At 47.0% G+C, this 25884-nt stretch overlaps 10 protein-coding genes across 10 annotated transcripts; 5 read left to right on the top strand and 5 right to left on the bottom strand.

The window, feature by feature from the left end:
• Positions 1 to 596: 596 nt before the first annotated feature.
• Positions 597 to 2196, bottom strand: LOC118506930 (39S ribosomal protein L37, mitochondrial). Its single transcript, XM_036044737.1, has 3 exons — positions 1537 to 2196; positions 1172 to 1464; positions 597 to 1088 (listed from the first exon to the last, which is right to left on the bottom strand). The coding sequence occupies exons 1-3, from the start codon at positions 2058 to 2060 to the stop codon at positions 673 to 675; spliced, it is 1233 nt and encodes a 410-aa protein (XP_035900630.1). The 5' UTR covers positions 2061 to 2196; the 3' UTR covers positions 597 to 672.
• A 238-nt stretch (positions 2197 to 2434) lies between these two features.
• On the top strand, positions 2435 to 6928 carry LOC118506946 (V-type proton ATPase subunit E). The gene is made up of 5 exons (XM_036044764.1): positions 2435 to 2592; positions 2752 to 2820; positions 3610 to 3954; positions 4044 to 4238; positions 4313 to 6928. The coding sequence occupies exons 2-5, from the start codon at positions 2788 to 2790 to the stop codon at positions 4418 to 4420; spliced, it is 681 nt and encodes a 226-aa protein (XP_035900657.1). The 5' UTR covers positions 2435 to 2592; positions 2752 to 2787; the 3' UTR covers positions 4421 to 6928.
• Positions 5673 to 8200, bottom strand: LOC118506941 (copper homeostasis protein cutC homolog). The gene is made up of 3 exons (XM_036044759.1): positions 7560 to 8200; positions 7215 to 7496; positions 5673 to 7181 (listed from the first exon to the last, which is right to left on the bottom strand). The coding sequence occupies exons 1-2, from the start codon at positions 8127 to 8129 to the stop codon at positions 7248 to 7250; spliced, it is 819 nt and encodes a 272-aa protein (XP_035900652.1). The 5' UTR covers positions 8130 to 8200; the 3' UTR covers positions 5673 to 7181; positions 7215 to 7247.
• Positions 8201 to 8334: 134 nt separating this feature from the next.
• Positions 8335 to 15566, top strand: LOC118506935 (8-oxo-dGDP phosphatase NUDT18). Its single transcript, XM_036044751.1, has 2 exons — positions 8335 to 8872; positions 13287 to 15566. The coding sequence occupies exon 2, from the start codon at positions 14237 to 14239 to the stop codon at positions 15245 to 15247; it is 1011 nt and encodes a 336-aa protein (XP_035900644.1). The 5' UTR covers positions 8335 to 8872; positions 13287 to 14236; the 3' UTR covers positions 15248 to 15566.
• A 382-nt stretch (positions 15567 to 15948) lies between these two features.
• Positions 15949 to 20017, top strand: LOC118506897 (cullin-5). Its single transcript, XM_036044677.1, has 5 exons — positions 15949 to 16745; positions 16860 to 18364; positions 18587 to 18707; positions 18778 to 19461; positions 19537 to 20017. The coding sequence occupies exons 1-5, from the start codon at positions 16734 to 16736 to the stop codon at positions 19672 to 19674; spliced, it is 2460 nt and encodes an 819-aa protein (XP_035900570.1). The 5' UTR covers positions 15949 to 16733; the 3' UTR covers positions 19675 to 20017.
• LOC118506944 lies at positions 20002 to 20985 on the bottom strand. The gene is made up of 2 exons (XM_036044761.1): positions 20809 to 20985; positions 20002 to 20742 (listed from the first exon to the last, which is right to left on the bottom strand). The coding sequence occupies exons 1-2, from the start codon at positions 20904 to 20906 to the stop codon at positions 20100 to 20102; spliced, it is 741 nt and encodes a 246-aa protein (XP_035900654.1). The 5' UTR covers positions 20907 to 20985; the 3' UTR covers positions 20002 to 20099.
• Positions 20986 to 21032: 47 nt separating this feature from the next.
• Positions 21033 to 22063, top strand: LOC118506948 (COMM domain-containing protein 2). The gene is made up of 3 exons (XM_036044766.1): positions 21033 to 21277; positions 21346 to 21423; positions 21496 to 22063. Exons 1-3 carry the CDS (start codon positions 21211 to 21213, stop codon positions 22008 to 22010), a joined length of 660 nt encoding a protein of 219 aa, XP_035900659.1. The 5' UTR covers positions 21033 to 21210; the 3' UTR covers positions 22011 to 22063.
• LOC118506954 (28S ribosomal protein S18a, mitochondrial) lies at positions 22021 to 22696 on the bottom strand. The gene is made up of 2 exons (XM_036044773.1): positions 22536 to 22696; positions 22021 to 22469 (listed from the first exon to the last, which is right to left on the bottom strand). The coding sequence occupies exons 1-2, from the start codon at positions 22633 to 22635 to the stop codon at positions 22084 to 22086; spliced, it is 486 nt and encodes a 161-aa protein (XP_035900666.1). The 5' UTR covers positions 22636 to 22696; the 3' UTR covers positions 22021 to 22083.
• A 241-nt stretch (positions 22697 to 22937) lies between these two features.
• On the top strand, positions 22938 to 24230 carry LOC118506933 (MYG1 protein). Its single transcript, XM_036044749.1, has one exon. The coding sequence runs from the start codon at positions 22955 to 22957 to the stop codon at positions 24173 to 24175; it is 1221 nt and encodes a 406-aa protein (XP_035900642.1). The 5' UTR covers positions 22938 to 22954; the 3' UTR covers positions 24176 to 24230.
• Position 24231: 1 nt separating this feature from the next.
• Positions 24232 to 25805, bottom strand: LOC118506920 (tRNA pseudouridine synthase A). Its single transcript, XM_036044716.1, has 2 exons — positions 25150 to 25805; positions 24232 to 25073 (listed from the first exon to the last, which is right to left on the bottom strand). The coding sequence occupies exons 1-2, from the start codon at positions 25691 to 25693 to the stop codon at positions 24277 to 24279; spliced, it is 1341 nt and encodes a 446-aa protein (XP_035900609.1). The 5' UTR covers positions 25694 to 25805; the 3' UTR covers positions 24232 to 24276.
• Between the last annotated feature and the right edge of the window lie 79 nt (positions 25806 to 25884).

Genomic DNA, 25884 nt, shown 5'->3' on the forward strand with positions numbered 1-25884 from the left:
GGTGGAACAAGCACGTGCTAAGTTGTGGTAGGTTCGCTATCTACAAGCAGCGCGAACGATAATTGATCGTTTAAATATCTTTCCAATTAATCGGATTTGCATCCAATTGCTTCCGCTGCCATACAAATGCAGATCATTGCCGTTCGTTGAGATTGAGTGCTTTTGAAATAAATAATCGCCTTTTTTTTATTCGTTCAGGGTCTTGACGATCAGTTTCTTCTCTGATTTTTACCATGGAATGGTAGAATATCCACCAAAAGCTCAAAAATATCCACCAAAAGCCATGGAATATCCACCAAAAGCAGCTGGTCACTTTCAAAATCCCAAAGGCCAGTGGGGAATGTCTCTCCTATCCATCTTTGCCATGATCACAACGAAAAGCTGTTGAATGGACGGAATTAGCTTATTTCGTCTTTCACCAGAGCTGAGCGAATGCTCAATTCAAATCCCTCGGCTATTTTGGCTATAGCTCCACCGCATCAATTTATAACGCTGCAATATTTTGTATAAATAATAAATAATAAATAAAAAAGACTATTACCGTTGGATTAATTGCCAAGAATATAGGGTCATCGAATGAAAAATTAGTTTAATCCTTCATTTTTAATGCATAATGCATTGCTTGATACGTTTTTACTTTAATGCTATAGATTTATTAGAGCCCCACCTGCACTAATTCGAATAGAATACAGCAAAATGCCGCAGCACATCCTTGTTGTAGTCGTCCAGTGTTGGCTTACCGACCACGTAGCCACACTGCGAGTACAGCTCCAACGGTGCCTTCCGGAACCACATATTACGATCCTTGCTGGAGCTCAAATCGAGCGTGTTCAGCTGATACACACTAAAGTGGAACGTTTTGCTGTCGGTTTGCACCGCCTGCACAGTGATTGGGTTGGGCAGCGCTTTCACGTCCTCGCCGTACAGTTGACGGGCACGGGCGGCGGCCGCAGCGAATGCTTTTACCATCGTTCGACCTTCGATTTGATCACGCGACACGGGTAGTTCCGTCGCGTTCTTTACATCGCTCGGCGAGCAGTGAATGAGAATGGTGTGCGGATGCGAGTGTTTGTAATTACGGCTGATAGCTGTAAAAATATAGGGCGAGAATTAACCTGTTTTCTTTCGTACAAACCCAACGATACGCGCTTGCGATCATCAACCAACTTACGATAATCGTTCCTCCAGTCGTAAATGTTTTGCACCGGTATCGACACGGTTTCCTTCAGAGGGAACAAGCTCGGTACCTCCTGATCCATCGGACGATAAACGGCCGTGTCGAGTGGTTTCAACGGATCGTGCGATATAATCATCGATTCCGCCTTCAAGTTCAGCAGAACTCTTTCGCCTTCTTTTACCAACGGGACTAAAAACCGAGCATTGAAAACTACTTTGCGATTCGCATTCACAGACCGCCCGGCGAAACGATCGCAGTGCGTTACGAACTTTGACAGTATCAGTTGGCTGAAAGTGAGAGAAACAGAATCATTAGCAAATAACCGTTCATTAATGTTTTCCCACCATTACAATACTCACTTCCTTCGGCCCTCGGATATGCCGTACGTGCGCGGTAGCTTGTAGGCCGGGCGATCCGGAACCTTCTGGATGGCCGTTTTAACCTGTTCCGTGTCGAAAACCAGGGCCGACAGTACGGCTTGCTGCATCGACCGATCAAGCGGAGTGGCTATCTTGGTTTGATCTAGCTTTTCCTCCATTTTCAACGGAAGATCATCAAACACAACCGTGTTGAGCAAACTCTGTGCCTGACGGACACCCTCCAGCAGGACATTTGTGTCGCCGTACACAAACGCTGGTTCCGCCTGCCAGAGGGGATGCGTTTCATCATATGCCACTGGCGGCGGTACCATACCGGGGATACGGAATTCCTCCCGCGGAAGATTTTCTTTAACAACCTCCGACGGATCCCTTGCGATGATTCCGCGAGCGACTAGTTCCTCCTCGGCGCCGGTACTGTTTGGTACACGTTTGCCCTGCTGCAGCCAGTGTTTCTTGAAGTAAAATCCTATGTGCTGCCGCAAAAGCGTGTTTGTTAGCCGCATTTTTAGTGGTTATTGTTTAACGAGGTAAAGTGTAGTTTGATAATAAACAGTGATTAAATAACAACCGGCCCTGCGGCACACCAAGAACACGATTTTCTATGTTTTTGACATTTCATCTTCGCTGTCCGATTCGTAAACACTGCCCGCATGTAATGCCGGGTTAGATCACCTCAAGCTGCATGGGATAATAAGGCAATTAATTTTGAGAGAGCCCTTATGTATAAAGTTTTTGGCAATAAAAATGCATATTATAGAACTGTTATGTTATAATAATCGCACACAAAGTCAAAGAAAACCACATCGTATAAAAATATTCCTATTATTTGCGGCTTATCTCAAACAGTTTGACATTTCCTATTTCCGTTCGCATAGACCACCGCCTAATCAAAACCGCCATGATTGGACCTGCCTTACACGATCGGTTCCAGGAATAGCTGTCAATTGTATCGTAGGCAATCGGTACCTTGGTCACAATCGCAGTTTTTTCGAGACGACGACGAAGCAATAACTGCGTGCTGGTCCTCACTTTTCGGTATGTTTCTTCCGTAGTGCAAATCCAATCCCCGGTGAAATCTTCTAAAACTCTTTACAACGCCTTGCGTTTCCTTCTCCCTTAACCGCGCCCAGTGTGGTGAACGATTGTGCGCAAAAAGAAGACGTACTAATTATTGTAATCTTCATTTCTGTGCAGTTTGCAGTAGTTTGCTATTACAACACCGCTGGCAAGATGGCTCTAAGCGATGCAGATGTTCAGAAACAGGTAAGCTAAACCTTAGAACCTATCGTGCGGATAGTGGCGGTATCGTTTGATCCTTTCCTTTGAAAATATGTTGGCAATAAGCTGCAAAAGTACGAAACTGCGAAAGCAAATTTTGCATTCTGCTTGCTCCGTCGTCTCTTCGTATGGGTCACGGGACCCGTCATGTGAAAAGTGTCAAACAGTGTGACCATGTGAAAGAGCACGAACGATGCACCTAATAAGCAGGCGGCGAGAGCGAGACAGCAAATGTTTACTACACAGTCCATTGAAATAAGTGAAAAAATATTTTCATGGCTAAAAACAGTCCTTTTGGGACGCATTTGTTGTAAAATCCTTTGCTTTGCCTTGATTAATTCCATGAACATGAATTCATTATTGCTTAATCCATCGCTCAGCTGGTTGCTGAAAGGTAGGCGGAGATGCAATATGTGTCACATGACCTCCTCCTACGGTGGTGAAGCACTGTCGATCTCTCCTCGCCATGTTTTATAATGTTTATTGATATAAATTTGTATAAAACTCAATTATTCTTCCAAAAATACGCTTTACTGTGAGGCTAAAGCATCATTTACCTAAAAGAGTCCATCATGTGCGGCGGGTCGGCATCTCGCTTGATGATGGACGTAACGTAACCCCCTATGCTGGTGTCATATGACGTGCTTAGAACCGAAGAGATATCGATGCAACCACCGATCATAGTGTTTTGTTGCTGTGGAAACAGAAAGATCGCCTCTTTAACCTGTTCCTTGTTCAACCCAATCTCGTGCCGTGTGATGCACCCTTTTCCAGATCAAGCACATGATGGCCTTCATCGAGCAGGAGGCCAACGAGAAGGCGGAAGAAATCGATGCGAAAGCCGAAGAAGAGTTTAACATCGAGAAGGGCCGTCTGGTGCAGCAGCAGCGTCTGAAGATCATGGAGTACTACGAAAAGAAGGAAAAGCAGGTCGAGCTGCAGAAGAAGATCCAATCTTCTAACATGCTGAACCAGGCCCGCCTGAAGGTGCTGAAGGTACGCGAAGACCATGTATCCAGCGTGCTCGAGGAGTGCCGTCGTCGTCTCGGCGAAGTAACGAAGGATTCGACCCGCTACGGGGAGATCCTGACTGCCCTCATCACTCAAGGATTGCTCCAGGTTAGATTGTGAGCAGGCGAAAAACGTAGTGAAAAAATGCTTTTCTGACATCCTTTTATATCTGTTCTGTCTGTGGCGGATTATGTTAGTTGATGGAAGCCCGTGTGCTTATCCGTGGCCGTCAAGTGGACGCTCAAGTCATCCAGAACATCCTGCCGGCGGCTGTCGAATCGTACAAGTCCAAGTGTGGGCGTGATGTGGTGGTCACTTTGGACACGGAGTCCTTCCTACCGGCCGACACGACTGGCGGTGTTGATCTACTGGCACAGTCGGGACGCATCAAGGTAATGCTGGTAATCTTCTGCCAAAACTGAAACCTTTTCGCTTACAATCCTTTCGCATCCCTCTTCTTTTCCAGGTGTCCAACACGCTTGAGTCGCGGCTGGAGCTGATTGCCCAGCAGTTGGTACCGGAGATCCGTAATGCGCTGTTCGGACGCAACATGAACCGCAAGTTCAACGATTAAGAAGAGCAATCCTGGTTGATATGGTGCTGCTGCATGCAAGCAGCAGATCCAATGCCACCATCACTTCAACGACAACAACAACACCGTCGGCCGATGGTGATGGAATGGTATACATCCAGAACGCACGTAAAATCCACCATCCATTCTTATACATATACATATAGATATCCTTGTTTCCGCATGCAAATAGCAGGTTCTATAAAGTTTACTTATACTACTGGATCGTAGAATGGTGTGGGTACATTTAAACACCGTACTCGGGGGGGCGTTAAGCTCACCGACCAAGAGCGTATGATCGAATGGGCCAATCTTGCTTGCGTTCCATCGCGTTTTGCGTGATGATCACCTTCCTTCCCTCTACATGAGGAAAACAACTTAATTATATTTGTTGAATCTTGTGCTTATATCTGGTGCTGAATGCCTTAGACATCTTGGCGATAGTCAGCTATCGTTCCGCCCATCTGGAACAAATGGAAGAATCATTTCGCGCGCCATTCGATCCCGAGGGAACACTGCCCAACTTGAATTCCCTTGCTTTTGGACGATAGGACAATTTCAAAGTTTATCGCAACCCTTCACACCATTTCAAATTTCAAACACACACACACACACACACACACAAGGATGCAGAAATGTAGGTTCTAGGTTTTAAACGGAAATGTTCGTTCACAAAGAAGAAACAAAAATTGTTGCTACATATTATAATTGTTTTAATTGATGTTTTGTTTATTTTCCCTTTTTTCGATTGTGCCCTGCATCGGCGGGCATCCGTATTTGCGTAGCACAGCTTGCAAAGTCCGTCAGATGTTAGCGGTATCTGATCTATCCTATGTATGTTGCAAATATTTTCTACCCGTTTACGAAACTATACTATTTTTCCATTGTAAGATTTTAAGTAAACCCAGCGTCTCTGCTCTAGCCGGTGCCGATGGCAGGTGCACTTTTGCTTCGTGCCGTTTCCTTCGTTGCAATAATTTGTCTAAGGACTACACCTACCCGGGAACAATGGGTCGAAACCATCCGGCCCAACGTGCTTGCTAAAGCGGAAACAATCGCTTTTTAAAATACATTCCTTTAGAAATGATCGCACACCTGAAAAGCGGCAGACAGAACCACGGTTGTTTGCAAGTTCGATTACAAAACCACCAGCCTTATAACACCCTTGGGAAGAAGTGGTTTCCTTTCGCTTTCTTTCGCTGCTACATACTAGAGTCAAATTTTGCGGTAGATAAAGATTACTCACTTGCTCGACGGGATTGTGTCTAACCGTGTGTAAAAGTAAATTTGTATGCGTTAAAGCTCACCACCCCTAGAACAAAAAGAAAACATCATCAATCAATACTTACATTCGTCCGTCCGATTCGATGCATTTACACTCGAATCCGTACCAACAGCATCTTGCTTCGCTAACATCAAATTTCGATTTGCTGCTAGTTCGAAGCAATGGTAAGGAAATCGGTGTGGTGTATGTCTCTGTACGATCGAATAAGGGGGAGTACGATGGGGCTGGGAGTCGAAACGTGTGTGTGTGTGTGTCTATCTGTACAATTAAGATCATAGTGAGTCGGTCTGTTGGTTGGAGAGAAAAATATATACGAGTGTTGTGTCTTCAGATTTGATCGTTGTTTTTCATTGATAAAATCGAACATTTTAGCAAACAACGTTTGTTCTTCGCATTAGCGTGTTGCCCTTACTTACTCCAACAACGGCCAGAACAGCATGGTTCGGTAGAAGGAGTTGGTACAAGCTAAAAGCGCACATCGTCATTCACCGTATCAGGGCTAGAGCATGGGACGTTATTAAGAAATAAAAACAAAATATATGTATATTGGAAAGAAGTAGACCTTAATATAATGGAACAAATAGGAGCAAACAAAAAATGAAGCAAAAAAAAACAGAAATAACAGAAAGTATATATATACACACACACACATAATTATAGGTATGAATAGATATTGTTGTAAACGGCGAGTAACGAAACTTAGTTAATGCGTAAACCGTTTAATCACTAGGAGAAACATGAACACAAGGCGAGGCTCGAACTTTCGTGCATTTTGCCGTAACATAACAGCAAACAACCGGCAAAATGAATAGCAAATCCCAAACAGATTATCAAAAGGGGGCTGGTAGCATGGAACAAAGGGCAGATATTCAATTCAACATGATTTACTGTGCAACATGATCATGGTAGAGAAGATCAGCATTATTCAAATAGAAACAACAACTTTAAAGATTATTTCACACACAGGCAGAACGTATCAGCAAAAGTCCCGGATAACAGCTTGTTTGAGGGAGAGAAACAAACTTTTCCACACGAACCGCAGGAGAGTGCTCTTGGTAGTGTTTAGGGGTTTGCCGAGGACAGCATCCTCTATCGTCTATCCAGTGTGTGCTAGCGTCGGTAAATGTCGAGTCCTTAAATTCTGCATTGGAAGTGAATTATGATGTGCATGTAAAACATTCGTGAATAAATACACAACACGCCACGGTATGGGATGTACAATCCAATGGTCAGAGCATTTGTTTTTTTTTTTAATATGAGAAAATTACAATTTAGTCGACCACCTCCTAACTCTCGGTTAGTGGAACTATACCGTAGTATATTTCGTGTATTGAAACAACCGAAAAACCTAGCATTTACCGCGGCAGATTGAACAGGCAATGCATAGAGCCTCATCATAAAAGAGACATCGTAGTCACCTCATCTGCAAAAAGACTTTGTAAGGGGCATTTTCGTGCAAGGCCCAAAAGTATACCAGAGTCATTCACGAAGATTGGCTGCATGTTTAAGGCGAAAAAAATAGGAATGCTTCTTTATTTCCCTACATTACAATTTAATACTATCAATCAATCGGCGCAGTTCTTGCACCTTGGCTTTGCTGCACACTTTCAGGGGCAAAGCATCAACATTACTAGCTCCCATCGGCAATGTTGTCGATCGGGTGTCATTGTCCATCGGTTTTAAAATGCTTGCAGATCCGTGTATTGCATCGCATCCGGTACGTTGCAAAATGTGTAACGCGTTTTGGGGTGATATCCCAGAACCAGGCATTAGTCGAAGGCGTTTGCCAGTAGCCTGAAATAGTGTAACAACACTGTAAAAACCCAGTGGTCGCTAGAAAATTACTTTAAGAATTACCTGTTCGATAGTCGTGGCTATAGTCTTCATGCGCATGATTGTTTCTACTCCTTGCTCAGCCGTCGGCTTTAAACCACTCGTAAGAACGGTCGAGTATCCTAGCTGCGCCACAAGCTTCAGATTCTCCTCCAGTTCCGTTTCATCCGTACAGTCGATTGCGCGGTGAAAGGTTAGTGGAAGCTTTTCCGCCGCTTTGGCTATTCGTTCGCAATGCTCCCGGTGTACCCGTCCGGATGGTTCCAGCGCACCAAACACGATCCCGTCGGCACCGTTTTCTTTCAGTGCTTGCAAATCCCATACCATTACATTCATTTCCTGCTCGGAGTAACAGAAATCACTGCCACTGCGGCACCGTATCATGCAAAACACAGGGACATTCTTTCGGTGGCCATACTCGTCCAGCGCACCGCACTGGGTTTGGTAGAGCTTGATTTGTCGCAGCAATCCGACCGTTGGTGTTAATCCTCCTTCACTGAGGGCGGCACACAGCTCTATCCTGTCGGCACCACCCTCGATCGCTGCCACGGCCGATTCGAACGTATCGACACAAATCTCGAGCAAAATGGGCATAATTTCTAGTTTAGTGGTGCAATCGGTTTACTGTTTATTTTATGCAAACTGTTTTGGAGGTGACAATTTGACTTTTGTTTATCTTTTCATGAAATATTTCAACAGATACAAACATTTTAGTATTTTACAATTATGGGTGTAGTAAATGTTTAAATATTTATTACTTTTAGGAAAACGATATTTTAAGAAAACAATGTAAAAGTATTAAAATAAAGAGTTCTTCAAAATGTCAGCACAATGGTGGAGGTTGCTTTGACCACGGTGCCATCTGTCATTTCACATCACAACACAAAACTATCAACAAAACAACATAAGCCCTCCCAGCTCATCCCCTCCCAAACCACCCATTCCCTTAAAACTATGTGCAATCTTTCTTTCTAAACACCACCAAACCGGCTTCGGTTCTGTTGAATTCCATTTCCCACGATACTTCGTCCGCAACCATTGCCGAAACGTCAGCAGTACAGCGCGCAGCAGCTCGCCCGATTAGTCCGTGCCTAAGGTGTGAATGTTTTGCCGTCCGTACAAACTCGGTGCTCGTCCACTCAGCATTGTTTTTCGGTGTTCGGTTAAAGTTTTTCTTTTTGTTGTGGTCTGTGATGTGGTGAATAAGCAGTTGAATGTGACATTAAAACCTCGTGAAAATCAGAGTGCTGCAGGTGGATCACCAGCATCCTGCCCACCAAGGTGACGCATCAAAGTGGAAGCTGTGTTTTCGGGAAGCTCTTTCGGGTGCTCTTTAGGTACGTATCTGGGATGGATCATTTCCACTTGTGCCCCCCAAATCGTAATGAGCGTTGCAGTTGAGCGAATGAGAAGAATGAAGCAGGAAAATGGGGTGAAAGTGTCCCCGACCTACTGGTAACATATTGCAGTTCCCCACGGGCAAACAGGTAGCAGAAGCTGCAATGCGCACTGCAATTTCTATTAATACACCGATGCTTTCCTACCTTCTTGGGGTAGGTGTGGGGACTCGTGGCATTATTTTAATGCTGAAGAGGACTTTTGCTTTCTGCTCTGATGATATTAAGTTACAGAGATCATCGTACCAGTATGGTTCAAATATTCCTACTGGTTCGATTCGATGCCGCCTGTACGACGTGTTCACGTCCTAACACCCAGGACCAGCTTAGTTTACATAAGATTTGTGAGTCTTTCATCTCGACGCCCAAAAGTGCTTACATCATATTCAAACGAGGCGCTTCCCCTTTCGACTCGAATTCCATCCTTATGTTGGAATGTTGAAGCTTTCGGAGGATGGGCCACCATAAAACAAGTTGGAGACACTGAGCTGAAACCATCAGCTTCTTTCCCAACTCGATCGAGGATGACACAATACTGTCTCGGGGAGAATTAATAAAACAACTGGACAACGCGCAGGAATAGATGCGATGTCCAAGTGTTTACTGTTATTAAGCAAAAGAGACGATCATCGATTATTGAACCGACGACGATTTTATGTTGTACGATAAATAATGCGGCTATTTTGCTGCCGCTGCAAACGCGCCATCGCGAACGAAATGCCTTTGTGGGTGATCACACACACAACGTGCTCGATCGATGGTTGGGCCGCGATAGTCGCATTTCTTTTATTCAAACAAGCAAACATCACCATGCTTATTTATGCGTAACGAGTCACCTTGACGTTCCTTTCCTTCGGTTCTGGTTTCTTCCGTCTCCACACACAAGCCACCGCGGGGCGACTTTGTGGGTCACACGACATTCCATTCGATCGGTAGGGTGATTTTAGGTCTTCTCCTTGCTTCTTACCTTGCTTTTTCGAAAGTTAACTATAGCTGCAAAAAGACAAATTTCTGTGACCGTACCCCACCTGTAAGAGTTCGAAATATAGTTGCAACACAACAGAACTCCGGGATGGACGTAAAATGCAAGATGTATGTAAATCTAATTAGTTTTTGCAAACTTAAAAGGTGGCTTGAAATAATGACTTACTTACTTATCAGGCGCTACAACCGCTTCACGGTCTTGGTCTGCTACTCAAGTCTTCGATACCGTTCAAAGTCTAACGCCGTCGTGTGCCATTCCATTATTCCGGCCTTTCACCTCATGTCATTGCTGGACCTACCACGCCTTATTGGGCCATGGAATGGGATGGCCAGAAAGGACTTTACGGGTTGGGTCGTCGTCCGGTGCCTTTCTCATGACATGACCAGCCCACCAGAGCCATCATGGCGACGGCGGTGAGATCGCCGTGCAGCTCGCGCGGAGCTAATCATTATAGTCTCTTCCTCTCGAACGCGCTAAAGAAAGATTGGTCAGTTTTGGACTTTTGTCTTGTCTCAGAGGTGTATGTGAGGATTGTAAATGTTCTATACAGACTACAGATCGACTTATTTAAACTTGGTCCCCGGAGTTTCCACCTCCGAGCCATGGATGGCTTTCTCCTGCGCCAGTTTGAAAAGTAGACTGGCAAGCCCATCTCCCTGGCCCAGGCCCAGGCCCTTGATGGTACTCAGAGCCCTGAGTAAGTTTGGACCAAAAACACCTATTCACCTTTTTGTCTGACGAGACGACAGTGGCAATTCTCCTTTCTATGGTTTGTTTTCTTTTAGAGTGCCGGACGTTTTTCATAATCACCCCACGAAATTGAGCATAATCAGTCGAACGGAACGCTAATTGCCAAAATGCCTGGTGTCCGTTTGTGCGGTATCGCATCGCAAAGCCCTACTATTTCGTGTTTCTTCGTGCAAAAGACAGACCACATGGCTGAGCTGCGATTGAACGGAGCGCGCGCGCAAACAGCGCGTGTAGATAAAATGGAATCATTCACCTTTGCAGAGAATCCCCACCACTATCCGCGTTCAGTTTCAGGTGTAATTTTTATCGCTGTTTTGGTTTTAATGCGTATGCTAGCATACCAAACCGCGGCGAAGGTGGAAAAACCGCGCGACTTCCAAGCTTTCTCCCGCGCGGAGCCTTTCGGACGCGGTTTGGCGCGTAGAGCGTGCGTATGTAGAGAGTAGGAAGAAAATTAGCTTCGGGGTGGTGTTTAGATGGGCCAAAAGATGGACGAATGGATAAGGCAACTTGCCGCATTTGTTTGGGGCACGTCGTGGTCTGTGGGGTTTTGGTGTTTTGCTGTTGTAGGCTACCGGTAAAAGGTGCGAAAAAGCCGGTGCAAATATAAATGCAAACTGATGTGGTCTGGTGGTGATCGGTGGTGGAATCGGTGGAACGGAAGGGTTTTCGAACCTTCCCAACTCGACCGTAACGGGGTTTCCAGAGTGATCGAGTGATCGCGGTTTTCGAAGTGATCGGATCTGGTTTGGAAGATAAAGAGACAATACACCAAGAGGGAAAGACAGAGACAGAGTCAGAGAGAAAGGTGATCGCCATTGTAATGCTGAGGATCATAGAGGATCCTATGCAAATTCTACACGATCCTCCAACAACTTCTCCATGACAATGTACTTGAAAATCAATATCATTTGAAGCAGGCTTTCTACATTTCTTTGTAGCCATCTTTAATTGAAATGCTTACATAAGGGCACTTATTTATTCGTCTTCCTTTGGGAACAACTTCGGCAGCTTTGGGACGAACTATTTCAAATTACTGATGCACTGTTTAAGGTTCCTTTCTTATTCATCATCGGCTAAAAGTTTCACCTGAAAGGACAGTACAGAGATATTTGTTCTTGATGGGCATCTGTGGCTACTAACCTTTCAGTGGTGGCACTTTATCCCTTGGAAAAGCTAATTATTATATCCCGACCCCAACCCCGGCGATTTTATCTATAATCAGTTACAATGCCGCATATTTACTCCCAAATTGTGAGGCTATTCTGGCGGAAAGTTGTTACATGGGAGGATAAATAATTGTTGTAAAAATGTATCTTAATTTGTCCATCTCATATCCATGAAAAATACAACCTGAGTTCTTTACTTTCCATTCAAGTGCCAGTGAACCTAAGTGTTATGGTCCAACCTGGCTCGGTAGATCTGCCACGGGAACTCACCGGTGACATGCAACGGTTACCGGATGATGTGTTAGTGCAATCTACAGAGAGGTCAGCGAACGAGCGTGAGCGTCCTAGTGAGAGATTGAGTAATCAGATTCGTCCTGAGTAATCAGATGTATGTGCTGCGTCCGTGCGTTTGATGTTTTATTGGCGTGAATTGTATACGTTTAAAAGTTCGATATTATAAATGTAAGTCTGTTTGAAAATGTATAAAACAAACATAAAACTAAGCCCCTAATTTAATCAGAAATGCTGCATATTTGTAAACCGTATGACCGGTATAGTACGAAATATCGATTTTAAATTTCAACAATTTTGTCTACTGCGAAAGCTGGTCCAAAATTCGAATCGGAAATCCCGGCGGTTTACCGGTTGACTCCTCCCCGCAATCAGTCAGAAAACAACCCACTGCAACAACAAAAAAACACTTCCTTTACACACGATGCTTTTCTTCATGCTTTCGTGTAACGAAACCATGCTTTACATGCCATTTTACAAGCATATTACACGGCATTTTCTATGGACAGATCATTGCTTCATTCAATCTAACCCGCAGTACCCTCCGTGAACGTTTCGCGGACGCTTTTAATTGCTCTTTCAATCGAAACGGAACCATCACTTCCTTCCTGCTTTAGTTCAGCGTTCATCGCGTGCTCGCGTTTTGATCTTTTGTGTGGTCAGTTTGCAGCAGTTGGTAGGGCTTCATAAACCATACTCGATTCAAGCAATATAGCAAAGCTGTAATAATCTGCTAATGTTATGATAAGTTTGCAGGCAACCCCAGTCATTAAATGCTGGGGGATTTTCAAATAGCTGAAGCTTGGATGTCCAAACCATCCCGTTTTAAATGAAAACTGCTGATCTGAAGCCGAATTGAATTGTTGATCGGCCGTTCGGCCCTCTCTCTCTCTCTCTCTCTCTCTCTCTCTCTCTCTCTCTCTCTCTGTATTCTATTCCAAATTTTCTTATTGTGCGTTTGCCTTACAATGAGCTGCCCAATGGTGGTCGGTCCGCAATTGTTGTTGCGTTCTGTGAAATGTTCCAATTAATGTTTACATCGCTTTTCATCAAAGTTATCTATTACAGTTTATCCATTTTCGTGCCTTCGTTCGTACACCTGAATGATGATCGTTTCCATCCGTTGATTCTCTTTCTTGCTTTTCTCTGTCCCAAGCAGCACTGTATTCATCATTTGTTCCTTGCTTCGTGCCAGCAATCATCTCGCTATCGAGACTTGGAGCTATCCAAGAACTTACCTTACTGCAGCAGGTTGGTCAGCGGGCCAGCCCCCGATCGCAGCATTCATTCATCGTTCGGAGCGCTTCTGGAGCGCGCCAATAGGCCACGTGTGCCTTTGGAGAGAATCGAAAGTAAACCCGGGAACGCTCGAGCTGTAGCTAGGCGCCTTCGGCGTCTGTAGTGTGTATTTTACCCCCAGGGCAATTTGAAGAACAGTAACCGCCTATCCACCCGTTCCTAATTCCTAACTCGATCTTGTCCGCGACACGACGACGACGACGACGACGCAAGAGCTGATAAATAAGTGGAAGAAACGGCGAGCGAAAGGTGAATGAATCGCGGTGGCGAGTGAAGCACGCGGCCGGACCGTCGTGGGACGCGTTTGGAAAGAGCGGGTGTCCGAAAAGATTTCTCCCGCGGTAAGTGGATGTGGTTGCGGTCCACACAGACGGGCGGTTCCAAAGATTACGTAGCGCCAAAGCGAGCCAGTGCCAACCTGTTTTCAATCGTATTCCACCATCATCGCGGGCGAACATGGTGCAGCAGCGTTAGCGGTTGGTTCGTGCGAAGAAGGACCCAGTCAGACAGTCTTGCCAAACGGTCAGGGAAAGAGCGGTGATAATTGATGAGATATAGTGTTTTGAGGTTGAAGTTTTGGTCGAGAGCCACAATAATACGCCTTTGTTCGATCGTCTTGTGATCGTTGCCACATCTGGAATTTGTGATTTTCTCAAATCAAAGCAACCGACAAGCATAGTGTAACCATGGTTTTGTGGAATGAGTGATCAGTTACAGCGAGGTGTGTAGTATTGAAAGCAAGACAACAGCAAAAGAACACATTTTCCTATTCTGTGAGTGCGATTATTTGGGACTGACAAGCAAGACAGCATGGAAACAAATTTGGTACGCGTGCTGGAGGGACAATATCTGGACGAGCTGACGAGCGAGCTGTGCGATTTTACGCTGGAAGAGCAGAATGCGGCCACCGAAGCGCAGGGCGTGAAGCCGTTGGCCTCCTCCGACTATGTACCGATCGTCGGCAAAACGGTCACGTACGTGGTGGCGTGTGTGATCGTGAACGACAGCAACGAGGTGCTGATGATGCAGGAAGCGAAAGAATCGTGCGCCGGCAAGTGGTACCTACCGGCTGGCCGCATGGAACCGGGCGAGACGATCGTCGAGGCGGGCGTACGAGAGGTGCTGGAAGAGACGGGCCTTAAGGTGGAAATTACTACACTACTAGCGGTGGAAACGGCCGGTGGATCGTGGTTCCGTTTCGTGCTCACCGGCAATGTAATCGGGGGTGAACTGAAAACCCCTTCCCAAGCGGACCAAGAATCCATTCAGGCGAAATGGTGTCAAAATCTAAACGAACTATCACTCCGTGCGAACGACATCCTGCCGGTGGTGGAGCTGGCCCGCAACTATCGCAAACGTGTGCCCAAAGATCCAAACTGGCACCGGGCGATATTGCCCGCGCGAAAAGCCCACTACAAAAACTATCTCCGGGTAGTGGTGGCGATCAAGAACAAAACCACCAACCAGGTGTACGTGTTGCTGAGCGAGAAGACAGCCTACCACTTTCCGACGGTTGAAATTCACCCGGGGCGCAGTATTCATTCCACGCTGAAGAAATTTATGATCGAACTGTTTGGAGCGGATCTGCCCCAGCACCGGCCACACGGTGTGCTGAGCGTCGAGCACCATACGAGCGGTGCCCAGGCAAACCCAACCGACGGGCTTTGCCTTACGGTGCTGGTCATCTGTCGACCATCGATCGAGTCGGTTTCACTGATCGGGAAATGCATTTGGCACGAGCTAAGCAAAGACCTGAGTGCGCGGCTGGCGATGGCAGTTGCCGGTAAAAATGCCACCTTCCAGCTGCACGTGGTACGATGAGCTGGGTGTCGGTTGTTGTTGCGTTGGCGCGATCTGTGGTGTACATTGCTTTTATTGTGCGGAAAACTATGGTACGGGATGCGAATGGGAAGGAATAATACTCTTCTTTGTAAGATTTATGTTTATCCCGCTTATCGCCGTGGAAGTTGTTATGCGAAAGGGATAAACAAGTATTTTAACTTTATGTTTAACGATATAAAAACCAAACACAACAACATACCATAAACGAAAGATTAAAATGGCAAGTTAAGTGACTACCAGCTAACCAGGTACATTTTTGAAAATTGTTGAATAAATATTTATTAAGTCAAAAAGGAAATATTCAGCGTTTTTTATGATTTTTTTAAAAGGAAAACTAAACTCATGAAACTTTTCATGTTTTCGGAATATTCAAAGTTGAAACTGACATTTGTAAAGAAATGGGAAACGGTCCCTTGATAGTCAAACGAGGGACATTCACGATGGTGCCCGGCATGTGTCTCGGAGAATAGTATTTTCATTTATTAGGATAATATTTTCTTTAATTGCTGTATTTATCTATAACTGTTCATTTCTTGGTATAAAAATCGAATTAAGATAAGAATTTCATATCTTAATTTGTCATTTAAAAAGAACAAATGAGCTCCCACCGTGCCGTTGACAGGTGGGCTTGTCATTAGCCAATCTTCCCCTCCGATTGCGTTCCCCTTCCGCGCCTAAAAACACCCAACCAGCTTTGACAGCTCACTGAAAATCACTCCGGCCCGTACGCGAAGCATTGCGGGGTGGCAGTTTTTAACTGCAATTCGATAAGAAATCCCTTTTCCAACACATAACCGGCTCAACTGCAATGTGCAAGGCAACTTACTACATCGTTATTTATTGTTAATGTCGATTCCGTGTCGCCTGGACTGGGTGTGATCATTACAATCCTTGCCTTGGCAGCCTCTCAGCCCGAAGCAAGCAGCATTGATTAGCAAGCAACAACAGGGAATAATAAAAAAAAACACACGCGACAACGTTCCACATTATCGGTTCGCAAAACTTTCTCCTGAAGTCGTCCGGTGTGTAGAGCTTACCGCTTAGCGCTTTCGGTGGAACGAGTCAGTGGAAGAGATCATGACACATATGCATCTGCGTGCAACCGGTAAATAGAATCCTTCACCTAATTAGGCGTTTTGCAACGGACAACATTTCCCCCCCCGAAGGGTAGTGACACATGTAGATATAGGTGAAGCGATTCTTCGTGAGTGACCTCAAAAGTGCATTAGCTAGTTGTGTAAGACGTACCGCCAGATTTTCGATCATCCTCGGTCAAGGAACGCGTGGTGTGTCCGCTCCGGAACCCGGAACATCGTTTTGTGAATAGTTATGAGCGTGCGAGGCAACAAACATCGAAGGAAGCTTGTGGCCCGGTTGTAAAACATCCCGAAACCAGTTATTATCGATCGCGGTAGCTAGAGGATCATTAGCATACTGACGGATTCCACGCAACAAACACACCAAAATGATGCAAAGGGTAATACTTTAATGCTGCATACTGCATCCCAGCAGGCAACGATGTCCAAGGATGCTAGATTAAAATGGATGCTAATGCCTGTTTTGTACTTACCTTTTTTTGCCCTTCTCGCAGAATTCAACGTTCGAAGACAAATGGCCCAGTATGCGGCCGGTTGTTTTAAGCCTGCTGAAGCAGGAACGTGTCACACCGTCAGAATGGCAAGAGCTGTTTTTTGCCGTACATCTCGTATGCCTTTGGGACGATAAGGGCCCGCTGAAGATACACGAGAGCCTGCAGCAAGATATCGTAGCGTACATCAAGCAGGCACAGTGCCGCGTACTGGCCCAACGCGAAGAGCAAGCCCTGCTGAAAGCGTACATCGTCGAGTGGCGCAAATTCTTCACGCAAAGCAATTACCTGCCGTTGCCGTTTGCGAAGCTGGAAAGCTGTCTGCAGAGTAAAGGCAGCAGCTCGTCGTCGGTTTCGTCGTCCGGGGCCGGTGCATCCTCCTCGTCGTCGTCTGCCGCGGCAACGGGCGGTGGTGCTGGTAGCAGCCATAACTCCGCAGCTTGTGCATCGGCCGGCACTAGCTCCGGCGGCGGCGGCAGCAGCAGCAGCAGTAGTTCCTCCAAGAAACCGATCCACGCCGAAGACTCGATCGTGCGCAAGCTGATGCTGGATTCGTGGAACCAGAGCATCTTCATGAACATTAAGCACCGGTTACAGGAGTCGGCGATGAAGCTGGTGCACGCGGAGCGGAACGGGGAAGCGTTTGATTCGCAGCTCGTGATCGGTGTGCGCGAAAGCTACGTCAATCTGTGCTCCAACACGGAGGATAAGCTGGAGATCTATAGGGAAAACTTTGAGGCGGCCTATCTGCATGCCACTTCTTCCTTTTACCGGCTCAAGGCAAGCGAGCAGCTGCAAACGAACGGTGTGAAAAGCTTCATGGAGTATGCGGATGCGAAGCTGCGCGAGGAGGAAGCCCGGGGCGAACGGTATCTCGAGCCGGGCAGCATCATTGCGCTCGGGCAGTGCTGCGTGACGGTGCTAATAGGTGACCATCTGCCCACGCTGCTGGCCGAGTGTGCCCCGCTGATCGAGGCACGGGAAACGCAGCGTTTGCAGCTAATGTTTCGCCTACTGGACCGGGTGGCCGGTGGTGTGGATCCGATGTTACGTGATCTGGAAAACCACATCGTACAGGCGGGGCTGGCCGACATGGTTGCGGCGGCCGATATCATTACGCAGGATTCGGAAAAGTACGTCGAACGGTTGCTGAAGCTGTTCCGTCGGTTTAGCGATCTGGTGAAGGAAGCGTTCAACGACGATCCGCGGTTTTTGACGGCCCGTGACAAAGCGTTCAAAACGGTCGTGAATGACATAACGCTGTTCAAGCTGGAGCTGCCCACCTCGAACACGGCGATGGCCCGCGGCATTAAGATATCGACGCCCGAGTCAAAGTGTCCCGAGCTGCTGGCTAACTACTGTGATATGCTGCTACGGCGGACACCGTTCAGTAAGCGGCTCACCACCGAAGAGATTGAATCTCGTCTCAAGGACGTACTGCTGGTGCTCAAGTATGTAAGCAATAAGGATGTCTTTATGCGGTACCATAAGGCTCACCTAACGCGCAGGTACGTATCTGGGGCACTGTGGTCTAAGGTGACGATTTTCCCATGATTTTCGAACCTAAATTTCGCTTATATTGTTTCATTTTTTTATGTTATTCTTAAAAGGCTGTTCCAGCAACATTCAGTCATTATTGGGGAAAATGTAGTGAAAAATTAAGCGATATTCTGTAAGACAATTATAGTAATGAAAATGGTATTTTTCTTCCTTGCTTTTTCCTTCTACAGGCTCATCCTCGATTCTAGCGCCGACAGCGAAAAGGAGGAAGATATGGTAGAATGGTTACGGGAAGTCGGTATGCCAGCGGACTACGTGAATAAATTGGCTCGAATGTTTCAAGATATTAAGGTAAGCAAGCCATCGGCTAGTGTCGGCACGGGTGGAAACATTCTAAACTTTTTTCGCTCGCTTTCTACAGGTTAGTGAAGACTTGAATACTCAGTTCCGCTCGCAAACGACGCGCCACGATGCAATCAACATAAAGATTTTGAATGCCGGTGCCTGGGCACGCGGTTCCGAGCGCGTGTCGGTCAGCTTACCGCTCGAGCTTGAAGACTACATTCCGGAGGTTGAGGAGTTCTACAAGAAGAAACATTCGGGCCGCAAACTCCAGTGGTACCATCACATGAGCAATGGCACCATCACGTTCGCCAACAACACGGGCCGGTTCGATCTGGACGTGACCACATTCCAGATGGCGGTACTGTTCGCGTGGAACCAGCGCCCTAACGAGCGCGTTTCGTACGAAAATCTACGCCTCGCCACCGAACTGCCCGATCCGGAGCTGCGCCGTACGCTCTGGTCGTTGGTGGCGTTCCCGAAGCTAAAGCGCCAGCTGCTGGTGTACGAACCGGCCATAAGCAATCCGAAGGATTTCACCGAAAACACTCTGTTCTGGGTGAATCAGGAGTTTGCAATCATCAAAAACGGTAAGCCGCAGCGTCGAGGTAAGGTGAATCTCGTGGGCCGGTTGCAGCTCAGCACCGAACGGTCCCAGCAGGAGGACAATCAGTCGATAGTGCAGCTGCGAATATTGCGCACCCAGGAAGCAATTATCAAGATCATGAAGATGCGCAAACGGTTAAGCAACGCCGCGCTACAGGTAAGGTCGCAACCAACGGTGTGTACCTGGTGGGATCTGGGTGAATAAACTCATTTTTCGTCTTGTTTTCCCTAGGCTGAGCTGGTTGATATACTTAAAAACATGTTCCTGCCATCGAAGAAAATGATCAAGGAGCAGCTGGAATGGTTGATAGAGCATAAATACATGCGGAGAGATGACGACGATATAAATACCTTCATTTACATGGCGTAGAGGGTCTTCAAACTGGGGTGTTTGGTAGATAAGGCAGAGGGGAGCGAAGAATGGCAATGATGGCAGCAATTTCATTTAAGGACGGATACATACACACATCCATACGTACAGGATCAAAGCTTATTCAACACAACACGGCCCCTTCACTACTGGGACTGATCGCGTTGCGCTGCAGCGACGCTTTTTACAAACGAAGACAATTTGTTGTTGATCTATTTCTTACCGAGGTGTACACTCTCACCCTACTGAGCGGAGGTGAGCAATGCGCACGCCGACCTCCGACCTGATGTGCGTGCTGAACGGATAGTAATAAAAAAAAAACTAGCATCGGGTTGTAATCATACGACAACGGTTCGCCTTTTATTGAATTAAACGGTGGTAATCCCCATCACCAACAACCCCTTTCCGCGTACCATACCGGGCATTTACAGGTAAAGGTTTGAGCTCGTTTTAAATTTCAGCTCGTAACGATCGGCACACGGTACGCCGAGCGCCTTTAACAACCGCAGTATCGGTTCCGAAGACACCGAATCCAGCATAACCGAGTCCAAATAGCAACCGTAAACGGCAGCGTCCTTCTTTCCGTTAAACTTCCGATAGCTAGCGACACCTGCCGCAACACCCGTGATTACGTTCGGTGCGTCAAGCAGACCGATGTCATCCGGCATGTTTCTGCCTGCGGTCAGTGTTTTGATGAAGCAAACCTTTTCCTGCTCGTGCTCGGTAAGTCCCTTGTACAGGACGGCCGGTTGAAGTGAAATGGTTGAAACGGTTTCCGCCGCATCCAACCAGCCGGACAACCGTTGTGTGACCCGACCGAACATATTCGGGTCCAGTTCTTCCGATACGCAAAGTAGCAGCTTTTCGGCGGGTAAGTGGAACACGCTTACGGTGCCGCATGATAGCTGACAAATCGGTTTGCACTGCCCATTTAGAAGCACTTTTCCGACGAAGCTGGCCACCTTTTGGCCCTCGATAATAACGAAATGGAACGGGTCTTGAAGCGTTCTTTGCATCTCCGCATCTCCGTTAGCTTCTTCCTGATCGCTGTACCAGATCCATTCCAAACTGAAAGGGTCGAAGGAGCGATGAGTTTCATTTCGAATGTGCTCCGTTACTAGCAGCAGGACGTACCTGGAAGGTGTTGCTTCCTCGTCGACCGCTTCCTCATCATAATCGTCCCAGAAGGCACGGGTCGATGGTTCCACTATTTCTCCAAAATTTAAACTCATGTTGTTGGGGGGACAAGAAGCCGCTTACTTTACACACAAACGCAAACGACCGGCAACGAGAATGACAAACAAAATCGCGAATGTCGACTTTTGTTGTGACAGCTGTCAGATGCGATTGTTTACGTTTGTGTGCGTCCAATCACTTTTTCGCCAAGCAAGTGCAATTATGCACTTTGTTTTGAACGTGCAATCAGTGGATAGGGAGTAGATATTCGAATTGTTAACCCCGTTTGTTCAATTCTTTAACACAAAGAGGAGGTGAACTGCAACTCGTAGCGCGTTTGGATTTCCGTGCTTCCATGCAATGGCCCGAATAATTCGACCAGAGCAAGCGATCCAGCTGCGATTTTTACTGGAGCAACCAGAAGAAGGTGACTGAACAAATGGGAGATCGAAACAGTCCGGAACGCTGTAACACATGACTATCGTTTTCTTTCAGTGCTGATAGAGTTTTGCAAGCTGGCCATCGAGTACATAAACTCTGGGATCAACGAGAAGAAATGCACGGTGGCTGCGAGTGCGTTGTGTAGTGTTTCTCGATTGCAACCAAAACGAGAGCTAACGCTGCTTTCCTTCTTGTCCTTTGCAGAGAAACTTTCATCCACGTACGATACCGTGCGCGGGGCTTTGGAAGCGCTGGTCGCCCTGCTAATCGACAGCACGAAAATAGCAATCTCCGAGCGTGAATTCTATGCCGCGGTCCAAACATCGCTGGAAGGTATCGACCAGAAGCAAAGCGAAATACTGTGGCAGTTCATAACGAGCAAGCGCAACCTGGTCGATAATGTGATGCGCGCATCCTGCCAGGATGAGGTGTATTTCCGAGATTTGGAGTGGCGCATCGAGGGACGCATAGCATCGCGCAGCCTTCGATCACAGGCAACACCGGTGATAAAGATGAAGTTTCACCTAGACACCGAGTGTGTGAGCGAGTATCGGGAAAAGTTACATTCCACGCCGGACACGGAAAAGCACACACGCAGGGAAGTGTTGGCGGAAACGGACCCCATCATGCTGCAGCACATGATTCAGGTGCTGGAGCAAGCGCTGCTGGAAGCACGAACAAGGCGCGTTCGGAACTACGTGAAACCAGCACAAAGTTAACTCGCAGGAATAAACATTTACACCGATGGTACGGCCCCAAATGTGCTACTTTATGTGACTGCTCCTCATGGTATTAACATTTAATCGTTTCCTCGTCGTAATATTTGTTGTACTTCTTCCACTGGTACCGCTGTTTGGGATCTCGCTTGCTTGTGGACGGGTTCAGATTAGGCATGAGGCCCGCTTTCTGTGCCATCGTCACCAGCGCACCCATGCGCCGTTGCTGTCGCTTACATAATCCTGTAATCCGGCGCGGCAACATGCATCCGTCGGAACGCACGTACTGGCTGAGGATGAGCACGTCGGTGTGCTTGATGTCCAGCCCGAGCGTGCACTGCGGACAAAACCGCTCGCCTTTCTGACGCGCCTCGAGCAGCTGCGGAATCACCGTATCTTGCCTCGGCGAAGGCACATACTCGCCTTTGATTACCAGCGTGTCGTTTGTCTTGACCTCTTTGACTGTACCGGAAAGAAGGTACGAATGTCAGAATTGCCGTCCAGTTATGAGGGTGCATTCAGACTTACTCTCTTTTAGATGGTTTGTGGACGAGACCGACAAATTTCGTACGATAGTTGTGGAAAGTTTAGTAAATGCCGAGTATTTGGACCACGCCGCAAGAGCCATCGTTGTTGACTGCGGAGTGTTTGTTTTCGGTTTTGCAATTCTTGTCACTGTCAAAATGTTTGTTTGTGTTTGAGGTTATGCGGTGAAAAATCACCAGCGAAATGATAGTCCGACAATCGTTGTAATAATTCTGGAGATATGCTATCGCAATAAATAATTAGATAATAAATACAACTGGAAAATAAAGTGAGTAAAACATGGGCCATAAAAAGGAAAATTCATTCGAAAAATAGTTTTCCCGTGTAGTCGCGCATTAAGTTCTGAAACGTCAAAAAAGCGCGCTCGCAGACATCAAGGTGCATAGAGAATAGGTTGGGAAATGTTGACTGTACAGAGCAGACTTCTGCAGGGTACAATTTATTCTGCAGCAAACATCTATCGCAGTCGGTCTTCGCATACCACCTATCGTTCTTCAGTAACTGCCTTTTTACAACGTGCTAGCGTAAAATATTTTAGAACAATGACCACCACCGCACCAGAAGCAGCAAAACGTTTCAAGGACGATCATCCGAGTGTGGCATCTAGCGGGGTGGTGAAAATCGGAACCCACGATGGCATTTTTCACTGCGACGAAGTGTTGGCTTGCTTCATGCTGCAGCAACTACCGCGGTACGCATCTGCTCAAATCATTCGAACTCGGGATTTGGCCAAGTTGGACGAATGTGATATAGTTGTGGACGTTGGGGCAACATTTGACCGGGACCGGCACCGGTACGATCATCATCAAGGAACGTTCAACGAAACATTTCGATCGCTTCGCCCGGAACTGAACGTTAAATGGGACATTCGGCTCAGTTCGGCCGGGCTCGTCTACACCTTCTTTGGCGAAGAAGTGATCAGCCAGATATTGAAGGATAAGCTTGGCCTGGAACCGACCGCCGAATGTTTACAGGCAGTGTACAAAAAGGTGTACGATGGATTGATCAGCGAAATCGACGCGATCGACAATGGTGTGCCGATGTTCGAGGGTGGCGAGCCGCGGTACAACATTTCCACGCATCTCAGTGGACGCGTCGGTGCGTTCAATTCGCGATGGGACGAACCTACTCCTGCGCCGGGCTGTTTGGAACGTTTCGAAAAGGCCAAAGCGTACGCGGGGCAGGAATTTATCGACAAGGTGACTTACTATGCGAGCAGTTGGTGGCCTGCTCGCGATATCGTATCGAAAGGGTTGGCCAATCGACTGGCGTTACACGAGTCGGGTGAAATCTTCGAACTGGAGAAACCGTGCCCCTGGAAGGATCATCTGTACCAGCTGGAACAGGAGCAAGATCTGGTCGGAAAACCGAAGTACGTCATATACCGCAACAAGGAAGACGACTGGCGAGTTATATGCGTCCCGGTGCAACCGTCCAGTTTTGTGTGTCGAAAATTTTTGGCCAAAGCATGGCTTGGAATTCGAGACAAGGATCTAGAGCGTGTCTCAGGGATTACTGGTGCAAACTTTTGCCATCAAACCGGGTTCATTGGTGGGAACAAAACGCGCGAAGGCGCACTGAAAATGGCAATAGCCAGCTTAACAGCATCGGACGAAGCGTGAGTAGAAGCGGGTGACTGTTGAAAATTTCTCATGAAAATACAAGGTAGAAAACGAAGTTTACGTGTTAGGTATGATCTATGTTCGCAATAACAAATCAGTTCCTACTCGTCGTCATCATCATTATCGTCTTTCCGATTTCTTGGTTTCCACTCGCTCGGCTCATTCTCGTCTCTTGGCTCGTAGCTGTGTAGCGGTAGCTTTTCCAGCCATTCCATCATCGAGTTGCTGCTCAGCTCCGTCTCGACAATAGTCGAGGCAATGTGGTGCTTAAAGAACTCTTGTATCGCCGGTTCCTCCTTCTCGAATTCCAGCGTTTCGTGGCACCCGTCCTCACCGTACCGCTTGTTGTACTTATCATAATGGATTCTGCTCAACACTAGCCCCAATCCCGGAGCGGTCGGGATGCCGTACCGTTCCTGGCCAAACGCCTTCTCGATGATCGCACTGTCCGTAAGCCCACGGACAACGGCTATGGTGAGCCCTACCATCTTACGTATCTGATGCAGCATAAAGCTTTGTCCTTTGATCTTAATCGTAGCGAACTCGGCCGTCGATCCTTCGGGCACAAATGGCGTTTCACATTCGAATGACATGATGAAACGCTTCACGGATGGGTCGAGAAATTCTTTACGGCTGGTAAAGTTGTGAAAGTTCTTTGTGCCAACGTACAGCGAAAGCACTTCGTTCACTCGCTTCAATCGATCGGCTGGTAGACGGTATGCGTTGATGTCCACTTTTTCTTCGTTCGCAGCAAATGCTATCGTGGGAAGCGTGTACGTGTAGGTACGGGCGTCACAGTTGGTCTTGGAGTTGAAACCTTTCGTCACGCGCTTGACTGCGTACACTCGGATGTCCTCCGGCAGTTCGGAATTCAGAGCCTCTACGTCCAGATTGTCGGCTGAAAATTGAGTGAAATAATAAAGGATATGAAAAAAACACTTCGAAACTTCCGCCGGACAGTCATGTCATCTTACGCAATTTGATCGACACCACCTGTACCGCTGCCGACACTCCTTTATCGGTACGTGCCGCACGCTGGAACTGAATCTGTTGCGGCTGCCGGAACCCTTCGTCGTTGATCCAGTTTTGCTTGAGCATCGCCCGCAACAGATCCTCTTCGATCGTTTTCGTTCCCGGATTGCGCTGCATGCCGAAGTAATTCACGCCGGAGTAACCGAGCAGGATGATGCTCTTGCGCCGTTTCACACGCGATGCCGGGTCGAAGTTTTTCACCGCTTCCGGATCTTCCGGTGGATCCTCCCACTTGCGCCTTTTGACCGCACCATTGTACCGTTGCTGCACTTCTTGCTTGGTCTTGCGCGTTTCCATTCGCTTTTGTGCTTCAAGCTTTTTGTTTGCTAATTTCACCTCTACGGCGGCTGCAAGTTCGATTGCAAATCGTTCCCGCACGGTATCGTCCAGTAGCCGGGAACGTTGCGGATGGGTACAAAAGTTGGGATGTACGATACGCGTAAATTGTACATAAACTACTGCAGCACGACGAAATATGGAAAACATTACAGGAAAAACAATGTGGCAGATGCGGGTGAATTCGGTGTCGGTTTTGTTGCTGTCGACCAAGGTGTAGAGATATGTATATGAATGAGCGCGTGTGCCGACGGCTGACAGCAGAAAGATTTTTATCGGGTATTATAAGTAAAATGGAGATGGATTTGTTGGTGAAATTTTTTTTCAGACAATTTCCAGCT

The sequence above is a fragment of the Anopheles stephensi genome, chromosome 2 (assembly GCF_013141755.1).
Source record: "Anopheles stephensi strain Indian chromosome 2, UCI_ANSTEP_V1.0, whole genome shotgun sequence".
Lineage (NCBI taxonomy): Eukaryota > Metazoa > Arthropoda > Insecta > Diptera > Culicidae > Anopheles > Anopheles stephensi.